This window comes from Centrocercus urophasianus, unplaced genomic scaffold (assembly GCF_019232065.1).
Source record: "Centrocercus urophasianus isolate 14NV4802_14NV808 unplaced genomic scaffold, USGS_Curo_1.0 seq_21, whole genome shotgun sequence".
Lineage (NCBI taxonomy): Eukaryota > Metazoa > Chordata > Aves > Galliformes > Phasianidae > Centrocercus > Centrocercus urophasianus.
The window spans coordinates 9,285,097-9,306,446 of record NW_024884767.1 but is presented as its reverse complement, the minus strand read 5'-3'; the positions used below and the strand labels follow the sequence as shown (position 1 = coordinate 9,306,446).

At 44.2% G+C, this 21,350-nt stretch overlaps 1 protein-coding gene across 1 annotated transcript in view; it reads left to right on the top strand.

Moving 5' to 3' along the window:
- The first annotated feature begins 629 nt into the window (after positions 1-629).
- The window catches only part of LPL (lipoprotein lipase), a 51,199-nt gene continuing 30,478 nt past the window's right edge, over positions 630-21,350 (top strand). The window contains exons 1-4 of the mRNA XM_042822776.1: positions 630-770; positions 2,425-2,499; positions 3,235-3,357; positions 3,468-3,976. Coding sequence (XP_042678710.1) covers positions 3,961-3,976 — 16 coding nt within the window. The 5' untranslated portion in view covers positions 630-770; positions 2,425-2,499; positions 3,235-3,357; positions 3,468-3,960. The remainder of the gene's footprint in view (positions 771-2,424; positions 2,500-3,234; positions 3,358-3,467; positions 3,977-21,350) is intronic.

Below are 21,350 nucleotides of genomic sequence, written 5' to 3'. Positions count from 1 at the left end.
CCGAGTAAGTAATAAAACTATCAAGTGAACCCAGAAGTTTATATACAGCTAAAATCTCCACAGTCCACAGAAGCTACAGATGTCTTCAGCTATTTATAAATAATCTAGCATGAGAGAGTGACTTCACCCCAAAGTAAAGCACAGATAGGTCTAAAGTTGTCATGGATATCTCTAGGTTTGAAATTGGAAGAGTTCTTAAGATAGCAAAGTACTGATGTGCTGCGGTGGCCTCCTAAATGGCAAGGCAAGGGCAAAAATATCTGGAGGCTTTTAAGAGTCTGGAGCATTATGCGGAGAATGATATGATGATGACTCAGGTTTTTATCTGTAGTGTCATTGCATTTTCCTGCTCTTTCTATGTTTGCTGCTAAACAGATATTTTTCAGAAGAAATTATACCACCCACCATACTAATCATTTCTCCCTAAAATTGGGCCATGCTAGAAAAAATGGACTACTACACAGCAGATTGCCAGCCACTCTGAGATTGCTCTAATGATCACATTTGTTACAGGGTATCTCTTCTGGTCACCCTTCCACAGCTAATTTTTGGGTGCATAGGGTACACAGGTGATGTGGATCTTTCTTTTGTAGATCATCTAAAGCACACCAATTCTTCTTAGAGAAGATCATCAACGGTACTACATGAAGCTGACATTGCCCCAGGAGGAACTTTGGAAAAAATGTGCTTGTACACAGAGGTAGCAGAACTGGGCCAGCCATGGGCAAGTAATGCCACTCTTACAGAGCAGCTGAAGCAGAGAAAGGAAGGTATGAAAGAGGCAAAAAGGTTGCCAGAAATAGAAACAGTGATGAATAAGGTAGAAAATCAGGTGAAGAACAACGGATGGGGGAATGTTCTGAGGGGAGGAGTGCCTGTGCCTACGAATGATAGTGCTGTTGACTGACAGACCAAAGCCAGAGGCAGTTCCTGTGCGATGACCCATTGACTTTCCATCTGGACTGTGTCTGAAAAAATTGGTGTGGGGGTGGGGTGGACAAGGATAGATTTGCACCCGGGTTGTAGGTCATGTGGAGAGGGAAGCGCGGTGGATTTGTAACTGAGTGGTAGCTCTGTGTGACACACAATATGGAAAAGCTGATTAAACTGATTCAAAGCTCTGTAATTGTATGATCGTGTAGAAAACAGTATAATTGTAGGCAAGTGAGGGTTTTGTGTTTATTAGGTAACCGATATATTCCTTATTTAATAGCTTGACCATTTTCTTAGTAGTGGTTTGAGTTGGTTTCTGAAATAAGTTGAATGGGGAGAATGGCTCCAGGACAGTTCCCTCTTACTGTAAACCACTACAAGTTTAATGACTCAGACAACTAAAAAGATGTTTGTAAGAATATTTGGAAATATTTGAATTATGCAGGAGCTCTGCCAGTGGCCACAAGGTAAAAAGGATGAATACTGAGAATGCAAAAATGACATTAAAAGGACATTTTGAGAAATCAAGGCCTGTGAGTTAAAATCTCAGTGACAGACTTCTGTAGTGCAGAAGCATTGTGTTTTCTCTAAGAACAAACATTACTTGTCTGCACATGTGAAGGCACTGGGGGATCTTTATCCATGCAGTCTTGAAATGTAGGTGAAATGTACAGATGGCTGGAAAACTGCAGAAGACTGCAGAATATAGCATCAGGGATAGGAAGCTCTGCAGAAAAAAAAATGGCAGGGAGGGTTTGCAGTAGGGGAGAGGGAATGGTTTGGAAGCTGAAAGCCAGGAGAAAACTGAACAAGAGTGTAAAGAAATAGCACGGGAGGCAAGTGAACTGCATACAGATCCATCTATCATTTGAAAAAGCAACCCATTAATAAGAAAGAAGCAGCCACCTATGAAGGTTGCCTAGCACCTTCCTTTGTCTTTTGGCAAAAGATTCATGTTCCCCCACTGTTTGCAGGGGAGATCTGAACACTGTCAGGGCTGCCATGAGGTCAGGAGAGGGTGCTGTGTGTTGGCCTTCAGAGAAGACTACTCAGAGGCAGCCAAGATAAATACTCCTTTCTGTGCTTTGTAGCTTGGAAGACAGCAGCATCCCTGGGTCTGTGCACTGTCTGCTGGATGTGGAATGTCTTTGTTGGGAAAAGCAGGGAAACAAACACTCACAGAAAGCAAACTTCCCCCTGAATCACTGTGCAGAGATTGCTATAAAAAAAAAAAAAAAAAAAAAAAAAAAAAAAAAAAAAAAAAAAAAGTGGAATTTGTGTTTGTGTGTTTTTCTTCCCCGAAGGAACAGTCTTTGTCAGACATAAATCATCCTTCTGTCCATTCCCCTCACCCTTTGACTCTGAGCTCAGAAGTGCTCAGTAGAGACATTCTATCACCTCTGAGAAGGTGAATATTTTTAATTGGTTTGAGCAAGCTTCACCCTTCTGCCGGCCTGTCCAGTGTTAAAGAAGAGCACTTTGTCTTTTCAGGTGAATTCCAGCCACAGCCTGCTAACAAGGATGTGTGTCTATAGAAATCTGTGGTGGATACAACCTGCAGAACAGGTGTGTGCCCTGTCAGTTTGGAAGTAGATTGGATAAGTGGCAACTGGGGCACTGCTGCGATGTCAAGTGTGGAAAGCATTTCTGATGAGACAAAAGCACATGCTATACCCACACTTCTCAGTGCATGTTGCTCTCCATCCCGTCCAGAGCTGTACTGTGCGGGAACATGAAGTACTGAGACCAGGGTGGATGGAGCCAGAATAATTTCTGGAGTAATGCCGACACCAATTTTTACACCCCTGTCTTCTCCCAGAGTGATGCTTGCTGTGGTAGGCTGTTGAAGTGGGCTGTGCCTGGGGTGGCAGTACTCTCTCTGTCTGGGCTGAAACATCCTGCTGGGATGGTTTTGTGGGGGCCTCACAGCTAGCCAATGATAGCAACTATGGTGTAAAACCTGAATCTGCTACCGCTGCCGTACCCACGCTGCGTTTCTCAGGCAACTGAGGTGTGGGTGGCAGTTAGAGGTTGTAATTTTTTCAGGAAAAAAAAAAAAGAAAAAAAAAAAAAACCGACAAACAAGAAGTTGTCTTTTTGTTTAGCTGCAATTTCTGAGTGCACTTTAGACAAATTGTCAGAATCCACATTCGTGTTGGCAGGGAACCAGACTCCCTGGCACGCTGATTAAACGGTGTGTGGGCAAAACGTAGGCAGATGATGGGGACCTGTACAGCAAAACCTCAGAGAGCCTTGTTTTCATTTGCTTTTTTTTTTTTCCTCCCTCCAAATTCCTTTTAGGATAATTTTCTGACCATCACTCATTGGCTCTGCTTTGAGTCTTGATCCTCTTGACGTTGGGCGCTGAGAAGATCAGTGAACCCAGAGCAGCAGCTGCTTGTGGTGAATAACCCTCACTGACAGGTAGGCAGGTAAACCTCTGAGTGCAGTGAAACTGCCGGAGAGACCCAAAACGTCAGACTACAGCGATAAAAAGGAAATTTTTACAGGTGGATTGGACTCTTTTCTTCCAGTGGCCCATCTGGACATGAAAGGATGTTCTCTTGCTCCAGCTTCAGCCTCCCTGATCAGTCTGTCCATGAGGACCCTGGGCTCTGACACCACAGGCAGCCACCCAGGAAGCAGTGGTGCTGAGGAATTTCAGACATTAGCTCATCTGCTGCTTGAATCTCACAACCGTGGCATTTCCACACTGTTGTGTGTGTAGAGTGGGGACCTTTGCATATCGTTCCCAGAATATCTTTCTATCTGACAAGGTGGGATCCCTTGGTTTACCTTGGCTTGCATGTTCACTAACCTTCTGTTTGTTCTTTTATCATTTCTCTTAGGGGTTATTTGCACGCTGTCAGAAAGGTAAGATGAGTTGATGAAGCCTCTGTGACCACAGCATGCATCACATGGATGCTCTCTCTTTTCAGAAACACAATGATAGAGCTCCACTGTAACTCAAAGACCCTTCACTTCCGTGCAGCAGGTGATGCCACCACAAAGGGCTTGGCTGCATAGATGCATCTGAGGGGAGGTAACTGCTTTAAAATGCATGGAATGTACTGCATCAAACATTTTGGCACTCTGATTCAGATGGCCACCGTGCATTCTGGCTTCTGGAGTGTAGCACGCTGTATCCTGCAAGAGTCTCTTTTAAACTCTGAACACGTTCTCCACAGCAGTTTGATTCACATCTTTCGCTAATTCCTCTTGAACTTTCTAAGAGATCTGGCACAAACAAGTCCCTAGAGGTATTTTACAGCCCTTTGGGCTCTTGCTGTGCTCATGATTCATCAGATGTCTCTTGATGTGATGTTTAGCTCAGAGTGTGGTCTGACAGGGCCTCCTTGCCGAGCATTAGGAGATGCAGATATCCTCCAGGGGACGTATGCCAATCATGCAGTTTGGGACTTGTCCACTCTTGATTTCAGAGGGTGCCCAGGCAAGAGCTATTTGGAAGCACAGGCTCCAGCCCAACCCAGCCTGATCTGCTGTGTGCTTGGGAGCCAGAAAGGTTTCACCCCTAGTTTCACTGGGAGCAGACAAAGGCCAAGGCTGAGTGCATGTGCCAGTTCTTCCTGTACTATTTAAATGCAAAATCTCCAGGGCAGGAGACTCAACCATGTACATTCAACAGTAATAAATATTAATCCCCATGATTTGCAAACAGCAAGGCTTTTGGGTACTGGCATGGCTTTAATACAAAACACAAAAGGCCTGGCACAATGTTTATGAACCCTGGAGATGGTTTAACTTGTTCGAATGCATACTTGGCTTTGAGTCACAGATGTGATCAATCAAAGGAGCAGTCGTTTCCTTCTGACTCACCAAGGCTGTTTCTCTGAATTTGAGGGGTTTAAATACCCATTTGACTCAATTCAAGCTTCAAGTAGTTAGGCTTGAAAAAAATCTGACTGCCAAAACCATAGTTGTTGCAACTGTCTCTGACTTTGGCAAGGTCAGGGAGAGATGGCTTGGATGCTAAAGGCAGAGGGCATGTCTTTGTCTTTCACCAGCTGAGAGCTGACCTCTGTGGGCCATGCACTGCAGATTTGCTGGGGTGCCAAACCTAGAAAACTTCCCCTTTAAATTTTGTCTGATCTGCCTTTCTTCCCAAAGAAAAGACTTTAAATAATTAAAAAAAAAAAAAGAAAAGAAGAAATCATGCAAATGCTCTCTGCAGTAAGCTGTTCAAGTTTGCCATTCCATGCCTGGGAATCCTGATTTTGTCCAGGGACCAGCCTCCCTTATCCATTCAGTTCCTTCCATTGCAGTACAGTTTTTATTCTACATTTCCTCAGCAGATATACTAAGAGTCCCTGTAAGTTTCTGCAGCCCTTGGTCTATTCCTCTTTGAATGATGAAAGGCTGCCATAGTTAATGGTCATTGTTACTTCTGTTCAGGTTGTGATGGGTGTGAGAAAACACTGCATTTGTTTGGCTGCTTGTATTAGCTGTAGTGTTGACTAGCTGAAGTTTGTCATCCTTTGTTCCTCCTTCCCATCTTTCCATGTGAAGGTTTCCCAGCAAATGCCTTTTCCTGTGCCATGCCTCTTTCTTACTGGCCCATTGGTTTTGTACTATTTGCTCTTGAAGAGATTCAGTCTCTATGCTCACCGTGCATTGGGCCCCTATCTGAGATCTCAGAGGTCTTCTCTGAGAGACAGTTTAGATCTTTCAGGTTTCTGTAATTGCAGACCTGTAGAAAAATCAGTGATCACCTTAAAAGTAAGCAGCCATATCTACAGAGGTCAAAATCCCTCTTTGCAGCCTGTCTCAGCTGTGACACCTACTGGATAAGGCTTTACAAATGACTAATGCAAAGCAGTATTTACATGATAGATTCTGCTCAGCCTTTGTACTTCAGACGTAGAACTATGAGAGTGCATCCAAAGGAGGGCTGCAAAGATGGGGAAGGGTCTGAGGACACAGTGTGTGGGGATGCTTGAGCACCCTGAAGGTGCTCAGCGCAGAGCAGAGGAGCTGAGGGGAGCCCTCGTGGCGGCTGCAGCTCCTCACAGGCAGCAGAGGGCAGCGCTGAGCTCTGCTGTGTGTGACAGCGACAGGGCCGAGGGAACGGCATGGAGCTGCGTCAGGGGAGGGCAGCTGGGGGTCAGGGAAAGGGGCTGCACCACAGGGCGGTGGGCACGGCCCCAGTGCTGGAGTTCAGGGAGTGTTTGGACACTGCTCTCAGATGCAGGGTTTGGATTTTGGGTGATCCTGTGAGAAGCCAGGGGTTACACTTGAGGATCTTATGGATACCTTCTAACCTGGGATAGCCTGTGGTCTGTGCCCCCCAGTACTTAGATTGCTCTGGTTGCATCGCATTTTATCTTCTCCACATGCTGTTGTCCTGAAGGCAGAAATGAAGCAGAAAAAGTCCAAGTGATTGGCTCACCTGGGAATCTGTGAGCACATACATGAGGTGAATTCTCATCTCACACTCCAGGGTCACTCTCCTCTCGTAGCTGCCTAGAGTACTTCAGCAGCTTTACCTCCTTTGTGAAGATCATCGCATCTTGGTCTTACTGTCTTATTCTTCACCAGTAATCTCAGTTTGTTTAGTTCTGAATTGCCAGCAGAGAAAACTTCACAACTTACCAGATCACTGCAATTGTAGCATATCTGCACCTCTCTTACCTGAAAACCCCAGTTAATGTTCAGACAGATTTATTAGTGGTCTCTTGTATTGCAGTCATCACCCCAGCACTGTTATGCTAAGCAATATGCAAGCCCCCCCATGGCTTCACAGTGTTATTTCAACCCATTTATTCTCAAAAACTGAAATTCAGAGGTAAGTGCTTTATTGGGCTTTTTGCAGTAAAGTCAGGATGCACTGTCTGACTGCAGAGCAAAAACATTAGCAGGCAAAGTAGTTAAAACAGACAGATGAAGGAAGACAAAGAAACAGGCACACAGATCATTTTGCCCACGGTCAGATCGTTGCTATTGTTTACTGTCCTATAAAACTGTTATTATGCACAATAAACAAAAACAGCAGTAGCTTGGATTGAGGGCCGAGGTTGGTGCTGCCCTGTTCAGTAGCCTTCATCCTGCCAGGTGGGAGGAGGAAAGCACAACTACAAAACTAAGAATGGAAGTTCTGCTCTTTCAGTGAGCTTGGAAGGATAGTGTTGCAAATTAAGATTCAGGATACCCCTTATTTAATAGAAACATTCTCTTATCCAATATTAAATAACATTACAGATTTTTTTTTTTTTTTTAATTACTGTAGTTTACACTTGGACTTTTAGGGCACTGCAAGAGAGGGTCCAACAGAGGGGCATTAAGTAGATGAAGGAATGGAGCACCTCTTCCATTCCATTCCATTCCATTCCATTCCATTCCATTCCATTCCATTCCATTCCATTTCCATTCCTCACAGGAGTGAGAAAAGGCCGAGATTGCTGGGTCTGTCCAGCATCAAGAAAAGAAGGTTCAGGGAGGATCCTGGTAATGTGTATGAACACCTGAAGGGAAGGCACAAAGAGAATGGAGCCAGTGGTGCTCAGCACCAGGACAGGGGACAATGGGCACAAATTGGAACACAGGAGATGATGGAGCACTGCCACAGGTTGCACAGAGAGGTGATGGTGTCTCTTTGGAGAAATTCAAAAGAGCCTGGATATGGGCCTGGGCACCTTGCTTATCTGTTCCTGCTGGAGCAGGGTTGGGCCAGATGGACCCAGATGTCCCCGCCAACCTCACACAATTCTGTGTGTTCAATTCTGTAATTTTCCTGCTTAAGCCCAGCATAAATTATACAGCATTGGCCAAGTGTCCTTACTAATTTCACTCTGCAAGCAATCATAAAACATTTAGGTCTGATATGAAATATTCAAGTTCTTCTCTGATTGTTTTTATGTATAATTCAAAGAATTCAGTACCACAGCAATTATTAACCATGGATATATTGGATTACAAGAAAGCTGTAGAAAAGAGAGAAGGATATTGAAAACAGAAGGAGTTACTAAAACTAAAGCAAAAACTTGTGAATGAAGAATTTTCCTTGGATAGTGAAAACAAGAATTAGTCCCTGGTTTTAAGGCCAGAATGACCTTGTTGGTAAGCCCTACAGGCATTCTGCAAAGCACTGGGTGGGGTTATTATTGTTGGCTCTAAGCTGTCCTTGTACCAGATGAGCTGCTTGACCTCTCTGTGCCTCGATGCAGTGTGTGATGCAGAGCCCCTCTTGCTCTTTCTTGCAGCTTCACTTTATTTGAAACCCACCAGCTTCTAGAAGTTAAGTATTTTCTTTGTCTCTTTCCCAAACACCTCTGCTCTTGGCTCTGTACACCCATGAGCCCAAGTGCTGTGTACTCCTGCTGCCCTAACATCTCACAGCACCCCAGTGCTGGGGTAGCTGCCCTGGGACCCTGGAGTGCATCTCCTCTTTGCTGCTGTACTCCCCAGAATTTGCCTTCTGGCTTTTCTGGCTGCACAGCTCCTGCACCCTTTCAAGCTGTCCACCTGACTGGTGGAGTTTTGCTGCAGGGTGGCGAGGGGGGATGGTGAGATATGAGAGGGGACAGAACTGCTAGATGAAGTTTGGCTTTCCTCTCTGGCCAAAATAGTCACCGCTGTGATTATTCACCCTTTCCCAAGCTATTAGTGGCTTGTAGGCGTACATAGTTTCAAGAAATGCATCATCTATTTTCAAGCTAGATAAAGAAATCAGCTACTATGTTTCTGAATAGAAATGTGAATTTTGGGAGAGCCAGACACACATTTGTTATTACTGAGGAGCCGAATACTTCTGAAAACCTGGCTCTGTGTTGCTGCTTGTAGTTCTGAGTGTGATGCAGTTGCGGGTGGGGACGGTTCAGTGCTGGGAGCTTTCACGTGGATTAGTAGCACAATAGGCTCAGGAGCAGAAGGAACAGTTTGTGCATTGCATCACAGCAGCTAAGAAAGGCATATGTGAAATATCACCCTCCCATCAGCCACGCAGGAATATATCTCAATTCTTTCTTTCTCAGCCAGCTCCCGCTTCAGGGGCAGAGAAAAACGAAGCCCTGTGTTGGGACTGCAGTCAGTGATTGCAGAGGAAAGGGCCGTCCTTGGTGAAGTGGTTATCATGCAAACCTTGTGCCTGCTCCAGGGGTGCTGGGACTTAGCATTCTCTCCGAGCAAAAGGAAAGGAAGGATGGAGCAGGGCAAACCACTATGCATTTTAAACAGCTTTGATTCTGGGTTGGAGTTTTATGTTAAATACCATGATTCATCTCTATTTATTTTGTTAAGCAGTGAGCAAGCAGAAAGTCTAGCAGCTGAAATGATGTGCCTGAAAGACTCCTGGCAGGCAATCCATCAAACAAGTATTGATTAGTACTGCCACAGGAACCATTTTGCACACTAAGACCTTAATTCTTTACCCTGGCAAATGCTCACTTAGATGTAAATTAGCTGAAGGTGTCCTTTCACACTGTAGAACTGAATTGGGAATGAAGGTTTGGTCCCCAAAGGGCAGAGTGTGGAGAGCATTCTAAGAGCTGTGAGGAAAAAATAAAGTCTAAGATTCCACTTCTTCCAGGAACTGTTGTCTTTTGTTTGTTTATTTTAAAAAATAATTTAAAAAAAAAAAAAAAAGAAGAAGAAGAATAGAGAAGATAAAAACAAGATTTTCCTCTTGGAGGTAGCATGGTACAACTAAAAAGTCCTCTACCAGGATCAAACGGCCTAGTGGAAGCTTGCTGGTACTGACCAGCCTGGCCTGTCTTCCCTTCCGTGGAGCAGTGTCAGCAGATGCAGTTATCTCACTTAACTTTATATTCCAGCTGGGGATTTCCCTGTGCTGCCCCAGTAGTGTGCATGTCAGTGCAGTGGATAGGGCCAGGCTGTTCTCTCCCAGAAGGGATCTAATGATGCCATCCTTGATACCTCCAACCGAATGGCTAGTTCCCCCTTAATTTTACAAATCTTTCTAATCTCATTCTAAATGTCAGACTTCAATTTATAGCCATTGGTTCTCATTGCACCTTTCTCTGCTTGATAAAACAGCCTTTCAGGATTGAGTATTTTCTCTCCCACTGGGATGCTTTTACACTGCAGTCGTGGGCCCTGTGGTTACTCCTAAGCCCTCCACTTCTCTCAGTTTTTGGCATCTGCTGTGATCCTGATGGGCACCGAAAGCCCGCTGTAGTCCTTTCCCTACTCACCTTTACAGCACTGAGCACTCAGATGCAATATTATTCCTTCAGTTTCCTCATATGGGCTGATGCAGGGTCACACTTTTTCTCCTGCCGCTCTGCAGAGACTTGGTAGTGGAACTGCTCATAGTACATGGTGCTAACAGCCATAACACAGCCCTGCATTCTTTCTGGACTCCACAGTGGTCTCTGGGTGAGTTTCCTAAGTTTGGAAGGCCTGATGGACTTTGAGCTTCTTTGTGCCATGAGCTATGAAAACAGGTGATGGTGGTATTTTCTGCTGATTCTGTGTTGAACCAGCTGTTCTCTGTTTTCTGCCCAAGTACAATAGTTGAAAGAGTTGGTTCTTGCACTGTAACCAAAATCTTCTCCCAAACCCAATGGAAATACATGATGAAACAATCAGTAGGAGTCCATGCTTGTCTGTTTCTAAACGTGGTGTGTCTCTGTGTCCTCATGTATCACCTGCCCAACAGCAGAACCTAGTGACCCCAGCCAAAATCAGGGCTTGCACCCCACATGTTATACTGTTGTTTTATGGGATAGATTGTCATGGAAAACCAGACAAAACATCCAGGGAACAGCCCCGAGAAGAGGTGTGGATTTGTAAGGTTGTTGGTGGGTCACCAATAAGCATCTGCCCAACACGGAGACATAATGGATGGCTTCACTGGTGTAGGGAGGCTGTTAGGCATGACAGGTACACAGAGGCCAAATCTGAGGAAGATCCTGGGTGTTCATCCACACTGTGCTCTAATAAAGCAGATGGCATTTAAATGCCCTCAGCTGTGTCAACGTGCAGATGAGATTCATTCCCTGCCCTGGGACAAATGCAGCACATGTGAATTAACCAGGACCTGCTGGTGATTGCGAGAGCCCCACAGTAGCTCCATGAAGCAACAGCCCTGGTAGGATGCAGCACAGGAAGAGAAGTGGGAATCGTTCTGCCCCTCCTCTTGTGTCCATGGAGGGCTCTTGGTTCCTTACCAGATGCAGTGCTGTCTCTATTGCCCAGGGAGGTCTCAGTTAGAGGATTTTCCTGCATGGGACTAGCTTAGTCCTCATTGTGGCAATAAGCAAACACCTTGCTCTTCCACAGAATCTGATACTGTTTGTTTAGGGGACTTATAATATTGTGGAAGTCAGCTGCTTGATCCATCTCATCAAAAGCAGCTAATGCACCAAAATGAAACAATGCGTCTGTATTTCATCAGAAGATTCACAATTCAGTACACACCACCAATGCACTTGAAGTTGCACTAAAACAACCAGGCTGTGAGGTCATACGCTGTTATGTCCTGGAGTGTTAGATCATGTAGGAAATACAGAGGTGGAAGATGAACCAGTTTCTTCCAAGCCACTGCCTAAATCTACTTTCTGTCTTAGAAAAAACAGTTCATTAGAATGCTTTACTGGCATTGATTTTGATGTTCGTCGGCTTCAGTGCAGTTCCAGCACTGGCCAAATCAAAATTGTTAAAAATTCCATACCTCAATGTGTTTTGAGGCCAGTATAACATGTAATAATCTTAGCAAAGCTGTAATTTGTACTCTTTCAGATGTTTCTGTGTTTTTTGTTTTTTGTTGTCGTTGTTGTTGTTTTTGTTTTCTTTTTTTCAGCTAATTATTCCAAGAACAGGTGGCAGGGGAGAGGGCAAATGCATCTGTGGAGACATGTTCAATCTCAGCTGTTTAAGCAGCAATTAGTTGTAGTCTCTCCTGATTTATTAACTTGGGCAGGATTTGGCATCACAACGTATTATTAAGACTTGGACAGGGAGTTCATAAGCAACAGTTTCTATGCATGGTTCTAATTGGACCTCTCACAAAGCTACTTCAGATTATTAAGATTGTAATGGTAGTACAATGTGAATACACTGCTGTGTAAACTGATGTGAATGCGCATATTTTATTCTGGCTTTGTAGTCACTGGAGACTCTCTGTTCCCTTCTTTTCTTTCACTCCTTGGGACTATTCTCACTTCACAGCTCAGGTGTGAAGTGTTGACTCCTCATGCCAGAGAGAAGCAGAAAAAAAAAACCACGGGGACACACAGGGTAGGATTGAGCTAGGGCTCCGATAGAGGAAAACGTGCAACTGTGAACAATCAGGGCTTGATTCTGTTCGTGGTTTTGCAAGACAGGGCTCAGAAGTGACACCTGCAGTCAGATGCACACAGTGGCTTGGGTCTCGTGCCCTGCTTCGTGTTCTGCTCTGCTGTCTGGTGGTACCTCTTCACGGCTGCTCAGCACCTTTCTTTGCTGTGTGTGCTTCTGACTCCTTCCATGTAATGTCTCTGCTACACTGGCTCTGGATGCCAGAAAGCGTTAGCAGAATGCTGCAGGGCTGATGCTTCTTTGTGGATGTCCTAAATGCAACATGAAGAACATAGCAGTGCCTTTACTGATTTTTCCAATCTATGCTATTAGTCAGCCACAAAAATAGGGCAAAGACAGTGTGCCGGAAAGACAACATGAAAGATGGAGCAGACCTGAGAGACACAAGATCAGTGTTTTGCCAGCACTGGCATTCAGGCTGTAGGCTCTCAGTGCCCACCATATGGAAAAATTTTAGAGAGAGAGAGAGAGACTCCACATTTGGTGGTGGTAGTACCTCAGCACTGGTTGCTGCTTTAGTCCAGCTGTTCTAAACATCTCTAGTGATGTTTACTGGGACAGAAGTTTATTATTTCTGATGATATGTATTCCAACCAAGGTTCCTTACTGTCAAAAGGCAGGCGGGCATGGAGCAGCATCTCTGGGGAAATGGCAAATAGGATAGTACATAGCCACTTTTGTGAGCCCAAAACGTTTTCTTGCATTTGAGACCATTTGGATACCTGTATGCTTTCACACAGCCATGTGCTACAAGCCAGAGCTAGGACTGCAGGAGGAGAAAGATGTATGGCACACTAAGCCCTTTACTGCTACAAGGAGGAGCAGATTCTGAGAAGGAATGCTGGCCTGAAATGCCAGAGGCTTGTCCTAGGTTTTACTGCACCTTTGCTACCACAATGTTCCTTCTCTCACAGTGCTGGGAAAACCCTTCAGCTTTGTCTCATATGGCCTGTGTAACAAGTGTGATCACCATGACCTCCAGAAAGACCCATTCTGGTCATAAGCACACATACATACTCAGTGTATGCCACTGGTGCAACTCAAAAATCCCTGCTCTGGGGCATGGGAGGACAGAAAAGGCAAGCCAAGGAGAAAGCAGTGGGTGCAGTCCTGGACATAGGACTGGCTTTGGGTGGGCGCTTAGAGCGATAATTATGCTCCCAAGGGACCACAGTTGCCCTTTCTTAGGGCCAGGGCAGGGCAGCCAAGGGGGTTTCTCATCCCCAGGGACTTACCAACTCTGGTCCTGCTTCCCCCCCACCAGAGTACACACCCAACCTTCTCTGTGTTGGCCCCCAGCACCAGTCTCAGGATTTTGCTTCCCCTGCTGAGAAGTTAGGAGGCAGCTTCTTGGTGGCCAGCATATTCTCTGAAGCTTGTGGGGGCTTTGCAGACACGCCCTGCAGTATCCTGTGTTTCTCCTTGTGGAAACTGCTCGTAAAACACCTCACTAACTGAGGGAGCAGGGCAGGAAAACAGTCAGTACTCTGGAAATGCTCTCTGATGATGCTCTGTGTAAGCACTTACCTCAGTGTGCATTCCACCTCTAGAAATAAGAGAGGGGAACCCAAACAAACAGTGGCAGTTACCTCACGAATATCCTGTCCTGAGGACTTCCTTACTTTAGTTACAGCCTTTGTTATTTCCCTTTATGTGTTTAAAGCCAATTATTTGCAAATGTTTCTACATTCATGTGTTACTATGAGGGCAGAATTACCCAGTTGGCCATCCACTAAGACATTCAGTATTTGAGGCACTGCCTTAAATTCTGTTAATAACTTCTCTTTCTGAAATTAATCCTCTGGACCTTGAAGACCTATGACATACTAACCTTCCTCAAAGGCCTCTTTACATATCAATGCTGCAAGGTGTATTTTCACATCATCACTGCATATTCAACTTCCGAGGATATTCTGGTACCACCCTGGCATGCAGGCTGCTCATCTGTGCCGGGTCAAGTTGCTCCTTGCATCACTGTTCATTCCAAAAGGAATAGTAAAATTAGTGAGTAGGCTGCTAAGCATTTCCTACAGAGCTTAGCCAAGCAACACTAGTGAGGAGAAAAGCTCCTGATTGCCTCCACCTCAATTTCAGCTGAAGATGAAGCTGCAAAAGACCTTCTGAAGAACAGCGACATTTCCATTATGCTCTTTCCATCACACCACCCACTGGAAGAGTGAAATCTTCCATTTCCATGCCAGTAGGTGGCATTGCTTACTCTCTTAATTGTCTCAAACCTAAGCTAGCATTCTGTTTGCCTTCAGAGGTACCCTGCTAGAAAGTGGCATGGCCTTTCCCAATACTGCTACAACATCCAAGCCCAGTGTCTGAGGTTAGGCTGGAAATCCAGCTGGTATCTACCAGGAATGAAGTTCTGTGAGAACTTCCCTGTTGGAATTACAGGAGCAGAAACAAGGTAGTTTTGTGCTGTAAGAAAATTTGTAAACTGGATAAGGTGGTGTGGTTACTCATGTTACTGAAGAACTGCGGTATACACCCTTGTCACTGCTACAGAGGCTTACCAAGGATGAAGACAGTCTGCACAATGGAGCTGTGCCACCCCCAATTACAAGGCTGTCTTGCACTAGGTTGCAGTTGTGGTTGCAATCATGTCCTGTGTAACTCCATGGCACAGACTGCCAAGGATGTGACTATGCCATCTTCATCCCCAGTGGATACCATTTCCTGTCCTGGAAATAAAGCACATGGGACATCATTTCTCTATCATAAACTGGGAGAGTTTTTCAAGTGGATGTTGAAAGTTCCTGGTTTTGACATAGCAAACGCAACTGTGCTGAGGATCAGCACTCCAGGAAAGGGAGCTTGGCTAAGTAGGGTTGGTCATAGTGCTGCCACAGGAGACTAATGCCTACTGGATACTGGGAGAGAAGCGGCATATGAGGAGAAAGTCAAGCAGCACAAAGGCAATTGGAAGTATGAATAGTCGAACCCACAGATGTTGTCCTGCAGGAGAAAAACAGACATATTCTGAACACTTAGACATCTCTGAAGGCGTTACTTCAGAGAACAATTCAAGTCTTTGTTGTCAGTGAGTATCCTAGAGCACTGTCTCAGTAGCTGGTACCACTCAATTAGAATTATGGGCAAAAGATCTATTCCCAGCCCATCATTGAGGGGACACCAAAGTGGACAAACAGGATACATTAAGTGGCATGACTGAGATCACCCTGGACAGCTATCTCTGAAACAAGAGGCTATCATGTTACTCATCTTGATGCAGGGAAGTAGCACAACTTTTGAATTGTGCAGGGCAAAGCAAAACTTTCTAATTAACTGTCTCTGTATCACTGCCCAGATCAATAGGATAAGGTGTCCCACTGGAGCACCTAAACCCACCTAAAGATGATGTGTCTCAAGGATAATGATGAGAGACTGTGTGATTCACTGGCCTCCTCTGAGGGGATTCTGCGCAGAGAACAGCCTGTAGAAAACTGATTGAAGGGAAAGCAGGCTCAGTTCAACCCCAAAGGACCACATAGCATAATCATGGGGCATGGGTAAAGTTTGGCAAGCTGATCAAAAACCAATGTTTTGCTGTCTGTTAGAACTCTCCACTTCTTGCTGCCAAGATGATATTCTGAACATGCCATTGATCTAGTTTCAGAGGTCAGTATGATTATGCCCTTTTTTGCATGGCAAGTAGGCCACTGTTTTCTGTGCTATGCATGGAATCTGACTCAGGTATGGAATGCATTTGATGTCTCATACAAGCTGGCCATGGCAAAGACAAACAGGCTGCTCTTGATTCTGTAGTGATTTCCCTCTCCTACCAAGAGCTGTATCCATATTTTTTAGAAAAGGCTCACTGGAGTGCATGTTCACCATTTCAGGAGTTCAGTTAAATGAAATGAACTAAACTGTGCACAGAAAAATTCCAACTTACAGCTGGAGACCTTGATCTATTTCAAAGCGAGGCCAGCATTGGCCTTGATGACATAGGCTCAGGAACCTGTGCCACAAAGAAGGCACCCTCTTGCCAAGACCTGAGGACACAGATGGTGACTCTAGGCCATTGCCCTCTAGCCACAGCTGAAAGGTTCTATTTTCTACCTTATCCCTCCTGCTGCTGATCAGAGCTGAGTAAGTTGGCTTCTGAACACGAGCTGTGTAGCAAGTGCAAGGTCTGGGGAATACATTTCCTTATCAGGTGACCACTGTTAAATACCTTACAGTTTGTATCATAATAATCCTTTGTCCCAGGCTGAAGACTCTTGAATGAAGAATATAATTAGCATCAGACAATGCTCACTGTGAATTAAAAGACTTTCAATTCCATTGTATGTTAATTCTATGGAGTCTACTTCAATTATTCTTTCACAATTTATTTTTAAATTGCTGCAAAGCACTAGAGTCTATTCTTCTTGGAAAGTGATGTATAACAAGCTGTGGGATGTTCTCATGGAAGGCGTCAGGTTGCCTTCTCATGCAGCAGCTTTACCATTTTTGGTTGCAGTATTGTATGGAAAATTTGAGGGCAATTCAGGTTCCTGAGCACAGTACCATTTTAGACCTTTGACATGTTCAAATCCTCTATCTAGAATAGACAGTTTCAGTAGGAAACCTATTGGTCCACAAGGTTCACAGATAGTTGACTGCAAGGCATAGCTCCAGTAGCTGGCTCCTATTTAATGCAATACAGATTATGTATTGCATATTCATGTGCCAATGGAAGAACAGCATTGTTCACTAACTTTGGAGTTGTTTAGGGGAAATTAGCCCCTTGGGTTAACAATCAGTTCATCACTCGCTTACTCAATGTCATGGCTAAGAACATCTTAGCCAGGAGAGACTTGCATAAGAAAGGGAGTGGAAAACAAAGAGGCTTGTATGGTAGGATACCAACTGGTTTCAACAAATTAGTGACTGTGCATATCGTCTTCTTCAATAATAAGAAATAACAGAAGTCTTTGTTTCACTTGTGCAATCAAGGAGCTGACAGCCAAGTAAAAGGCAGTCCATGCTTCAGCAGGTTTATTATTATTATTTTTTTTTTTTCTCTAGCAGTTAGGAAATCCCACTCCTCTACCTGTGATGGTGTTGACTGCAAATTTCACAGGACTGGTCACCTGGGCTGGCCTGTGCCCCCTGACTGGGAGAGTCCTCTAGGGAGTACAGATCAGTAGCAGAGGCACAAAACACATGGCATCTCCTCCTTGAACTTGGCTGCGGCCCTGCTCTGCTGTTGGCAGCCCTTTCCCAACTCAGCTTTTAGCATTGCATGGTATGTCATCAATGATATGATGTACACTCGCTAGGACAGAATTAGCCCTGAAACGGTCAAGAGCTGGGAATGGCTCAGGTGCCTGAGTTTGGAGCTGCTGGTGCATGTGGAGATCCCAACCTGAAGGTGAACCACTGACACACAGACACAGAGCTTCCAGGAGTGTTTCAGCCTCTGCTACTAAACCTATTTGGTTGTGCTGGCTCTATTATAGGAAGGAGTCCAATAGAAAAGGGAAAAAAAGAGGACTCTTTTCTTCCTCACAATCTATGTGGCTACGTTCAGAGAAGAACTCTTCCTGAATAATGTAAAAATAACTTTTTTAAAAGAAAATAACACTGTGTTGTCTTATATAGTACTAAGGACAAGTGAAACCAAGGATTTAGTACCAAAACTAATAATCTGTCCAGTAGCTTTTGGGAGATATTGGATTCTGTCATAGACAGGGTTGCAGCATGTTACTTTCCAGAAATGAACGGTCACAGAAAAGGAAGGGAGCGATGCAAGGTCTCTGAAAGATGGTAGTGCTGGAGAGGCTTAGAACTTTCTGCCATGAAGGAGATAAGGTGTGTAAGCAAGTTTTGGGCTATTTATTTGTTTCTAATTATTTATACTGCCTACAAAACCCCATCAAAAGCAGGAGGAGAAAAACAGGATATAGAGCTCTTTATGGCTGTTCTTGGTACCTGAAAGCTGGAAAAAACAACCCAGGAGCACAAGAGGGCGTACAGCGACATACTGTTTTAACACTTTCTGCATGTGTCCCTGAAACACTGTGTGACAACTGGATTAGTAGTCAATGGATAACTCTTCATTAACAAGGAGCTGGAATAATAACCTGGTCAGAGCATGCTATGGACGGAGTGGCTATGTGCTTCCTTGCAGAGCCAGTCCTCTATTTATAGAGCAAGCACCGGCGTCAAACTGAGGTGTGCCGGATACTCATTGTGCTAGGCTGGAACTTGCAGGCGCCATCTAAGACCAAAATCCAGCCTTCTAGGCACGTTCCAAGCACGTAGTGAAGGGGGTTTTTGGTCTGCATGAAGTCCACTGTTCCTTGGGCACAAAAACAGCCACTGGACACCCAGATTCCCATCAGACCACTCTTCAAGCATGTTTAAATTGGATCACTGGACTTTCTCCTTCAATTAGAGAGAGCACTTCCAAGATCATGTCATTTATTGGTTAGGAGTAGCCATCACTGTTTGTTGAGGAGGTATATCTTTTAGAGCAGTGTGACAGCACATAGTATATGCCAGTGATTGCTCTTCTAGAAAAACGAATTGGACACGATCCTCAGATTTACCCCTGCAGGCTTCAGTGTGTCTTTTATATCATCTGGCAAAGACCCATGAGAGTAAACTGAGGCATAGTAAAGTATTTAGGCTTTTCTAAGGGCATTTGTAGTAACAAAATGAGAGAAGTCGTTACAAGATCTTTTGCCCATACTAGCCTTTAGTTCAGCTCGCTGATCTCAGTGTGCAAGAGTGTTAAGTGACTGATGTATTTTGGGGTGAAGTTTGAATTCGGGATCCATTCCATGCCTTCCCTTCTTCTTCTACGAATTTCATTGTAAAATCTTTTTAGCACCTATTTAGAAATATATAATCACGTGTCAGATCCGGGCATCACAATTTCTTAAACAGCTCACCACAGGTAGATACTGACCCACAGACCAGGTCTGTTCCTGCCTGTAAACTTGAAATGCCCATTCCTGTGGCCTGCATGGGAAGCCTCTGAGAAAAGAAACAAGATAAAATTACTCTAGATATCTTTATAAACTCATTATTGAGCTTGGTGCCTGAGCTGAAGGTAAATATATGGATTACTTGCTTTAATATGGGGATTTCTTACTTCAGGTATGTGTTAAAACTTCAGCTATGCTTTACCTCCAGTGTAATAGGCTGCCTATGGCGAGAGCTAATGGGGAGAGCTTGGTGGCTGAGATAATGCTACAGGTTAAAGGCACTGATCATCCTCGCTGGAATAACTTCTCCTGCAGCCAGTGACCTTTCCTGAGGCAAAATTGTATTAAGAAATATTTCTGAACTTCTTAGCTTGCATTTAATTTCAGTGAATAATGAAGAAAATTTAAAATAGCAATATGTTTCATAATTTGCGTAATACTGTCTTTTTCCTAACTGTACACTAGGGATGAATGGTAGAAGTTAATGAACTATTGCATAATTAACCAATTCATACAGACCTTTCCTGATTTTTCATAAGTTTGGATACTTTTGCAGCACAATGATGGGCTTCTCCTTGGAGATTTTTGTTCCTTCTTTTGCATTTCACTGCTTATGACAGAGACTTCAGGGAATAACCCAAACTTCCATGTCTTTAACTTTCTTTTCAGTAGCTCCCAAGAGACTTGCTCCTTTGTCCTTCCTATCAAATGATGTATGTGAGAGCATCCAGATTTGTGTATATTTTTAACTTTCAAGTTTTTAGATCCAACTTGAAACATAAAGGAACTCCAATAGTTATCATGCAGACAGTTCTCTCTTTAACGGCTTGTTTTATTGCTGCCTTTGGTACTGCCTAATAATGCTGAATTCTCCCAGAATGTTTAATGTTTTTGGGTGGCCACTTTGCCACCAATTTGGGTGTCAAGTGTTCAGATAATGGAATCATAGAATCATTTAACTCGGAAGAGACTCTTAGAGGTCATCTAATCCAAATGCCCAGCAAAGACACCTACAGGCAGATCAGGTTGCCAGGAGCCCCAATCAGCCTGACCTTGAATGTCTCCAAGGATGGGGCATCCACCACCAGTCTGGGCAACCTGTGCCGATGTCTCACCTAAATCTCTTCTCTTTTAGTTTGCAACCATTTCTCCTTATCCTATCACACATCAGGCTCAGCTAAAGAGTCTGTTCTTATAGTCCCCCTTTCAATAGTGAAAGGTTGCAATTATGCCTCTTTGGAACCTTTTCTTCTCCAGGTTCCAGATCTTCTAAGAAAGTCTGAAATCTCTGGCAGTGGCATGAGATGTGGGTCTTGACATCCTTATTCAGGCAGCATGAAGTGAGGCTACTCTTTGGGATCAGGAACTAGATCTGCTTTGTTCTTTTGTTCATCAAATCCTGGGTGTCATCCTAACAAAATGACTGGAACTTTCTTCTCACCAAATTAACTGAACAGATCTTATAGCCTGTGTTTGACTTTCTAGTTGCTGAATTGCATTCTTGAGGGATAAGGAGCAAGGGAAAAAATGTAATAAGTAAGAGCCAAAAGTTGGTGGTATGGACTTGAATATGTGAAAGAATAGCACACCATTATCTTTCTCCCAGTTGACTCTCTTGAGATTTACATGGCTGAACATGTAAGTAGGAAGAGCTGCAGTGCTGGCTTTCTGTCATGACACCGTTCTCTGGGGACTGAAGGGGATTAAAGTGGTGAGTGCTGCTCTGTTACCAAGGGGGACAGTGAGCATACAACCATTCAAGATACACAAACACTCTTTTCCTGCTTGTTTCTTTCAGGCTTCCCTGTGTGCTGGGTCTTCAGTCAGCTGAAGTCTTACTTGTAAATGTGATGTGTTCCAGCCAGTACACACTTGAAAGCTAATTGTGTGCTGGATCAGGGCATTCCTGCATAAATGCTTAGTTCGCACTGGAGGCCTTACTTGAAATCCACAATACGGTTTCACAGTGAAGGTACCACATAATAAATTCACCTCCAGCATATGACCCCTCTCCATTTATATTTTCATGCGGGAAGGTATATATATATACTTCATATACCCAAAATGCACAAGCCCAAGTAGTGAAATAAAAGTCTCCAAAGATAGTGAGGACATGATGTGTCTGCATCCAAGGAGGAATTTTTGCAATGAGGTATTTCCAGATCTTGGTGTCCACATCAACCTTGCATCAAATACCTTCCCCAAATCTGCATT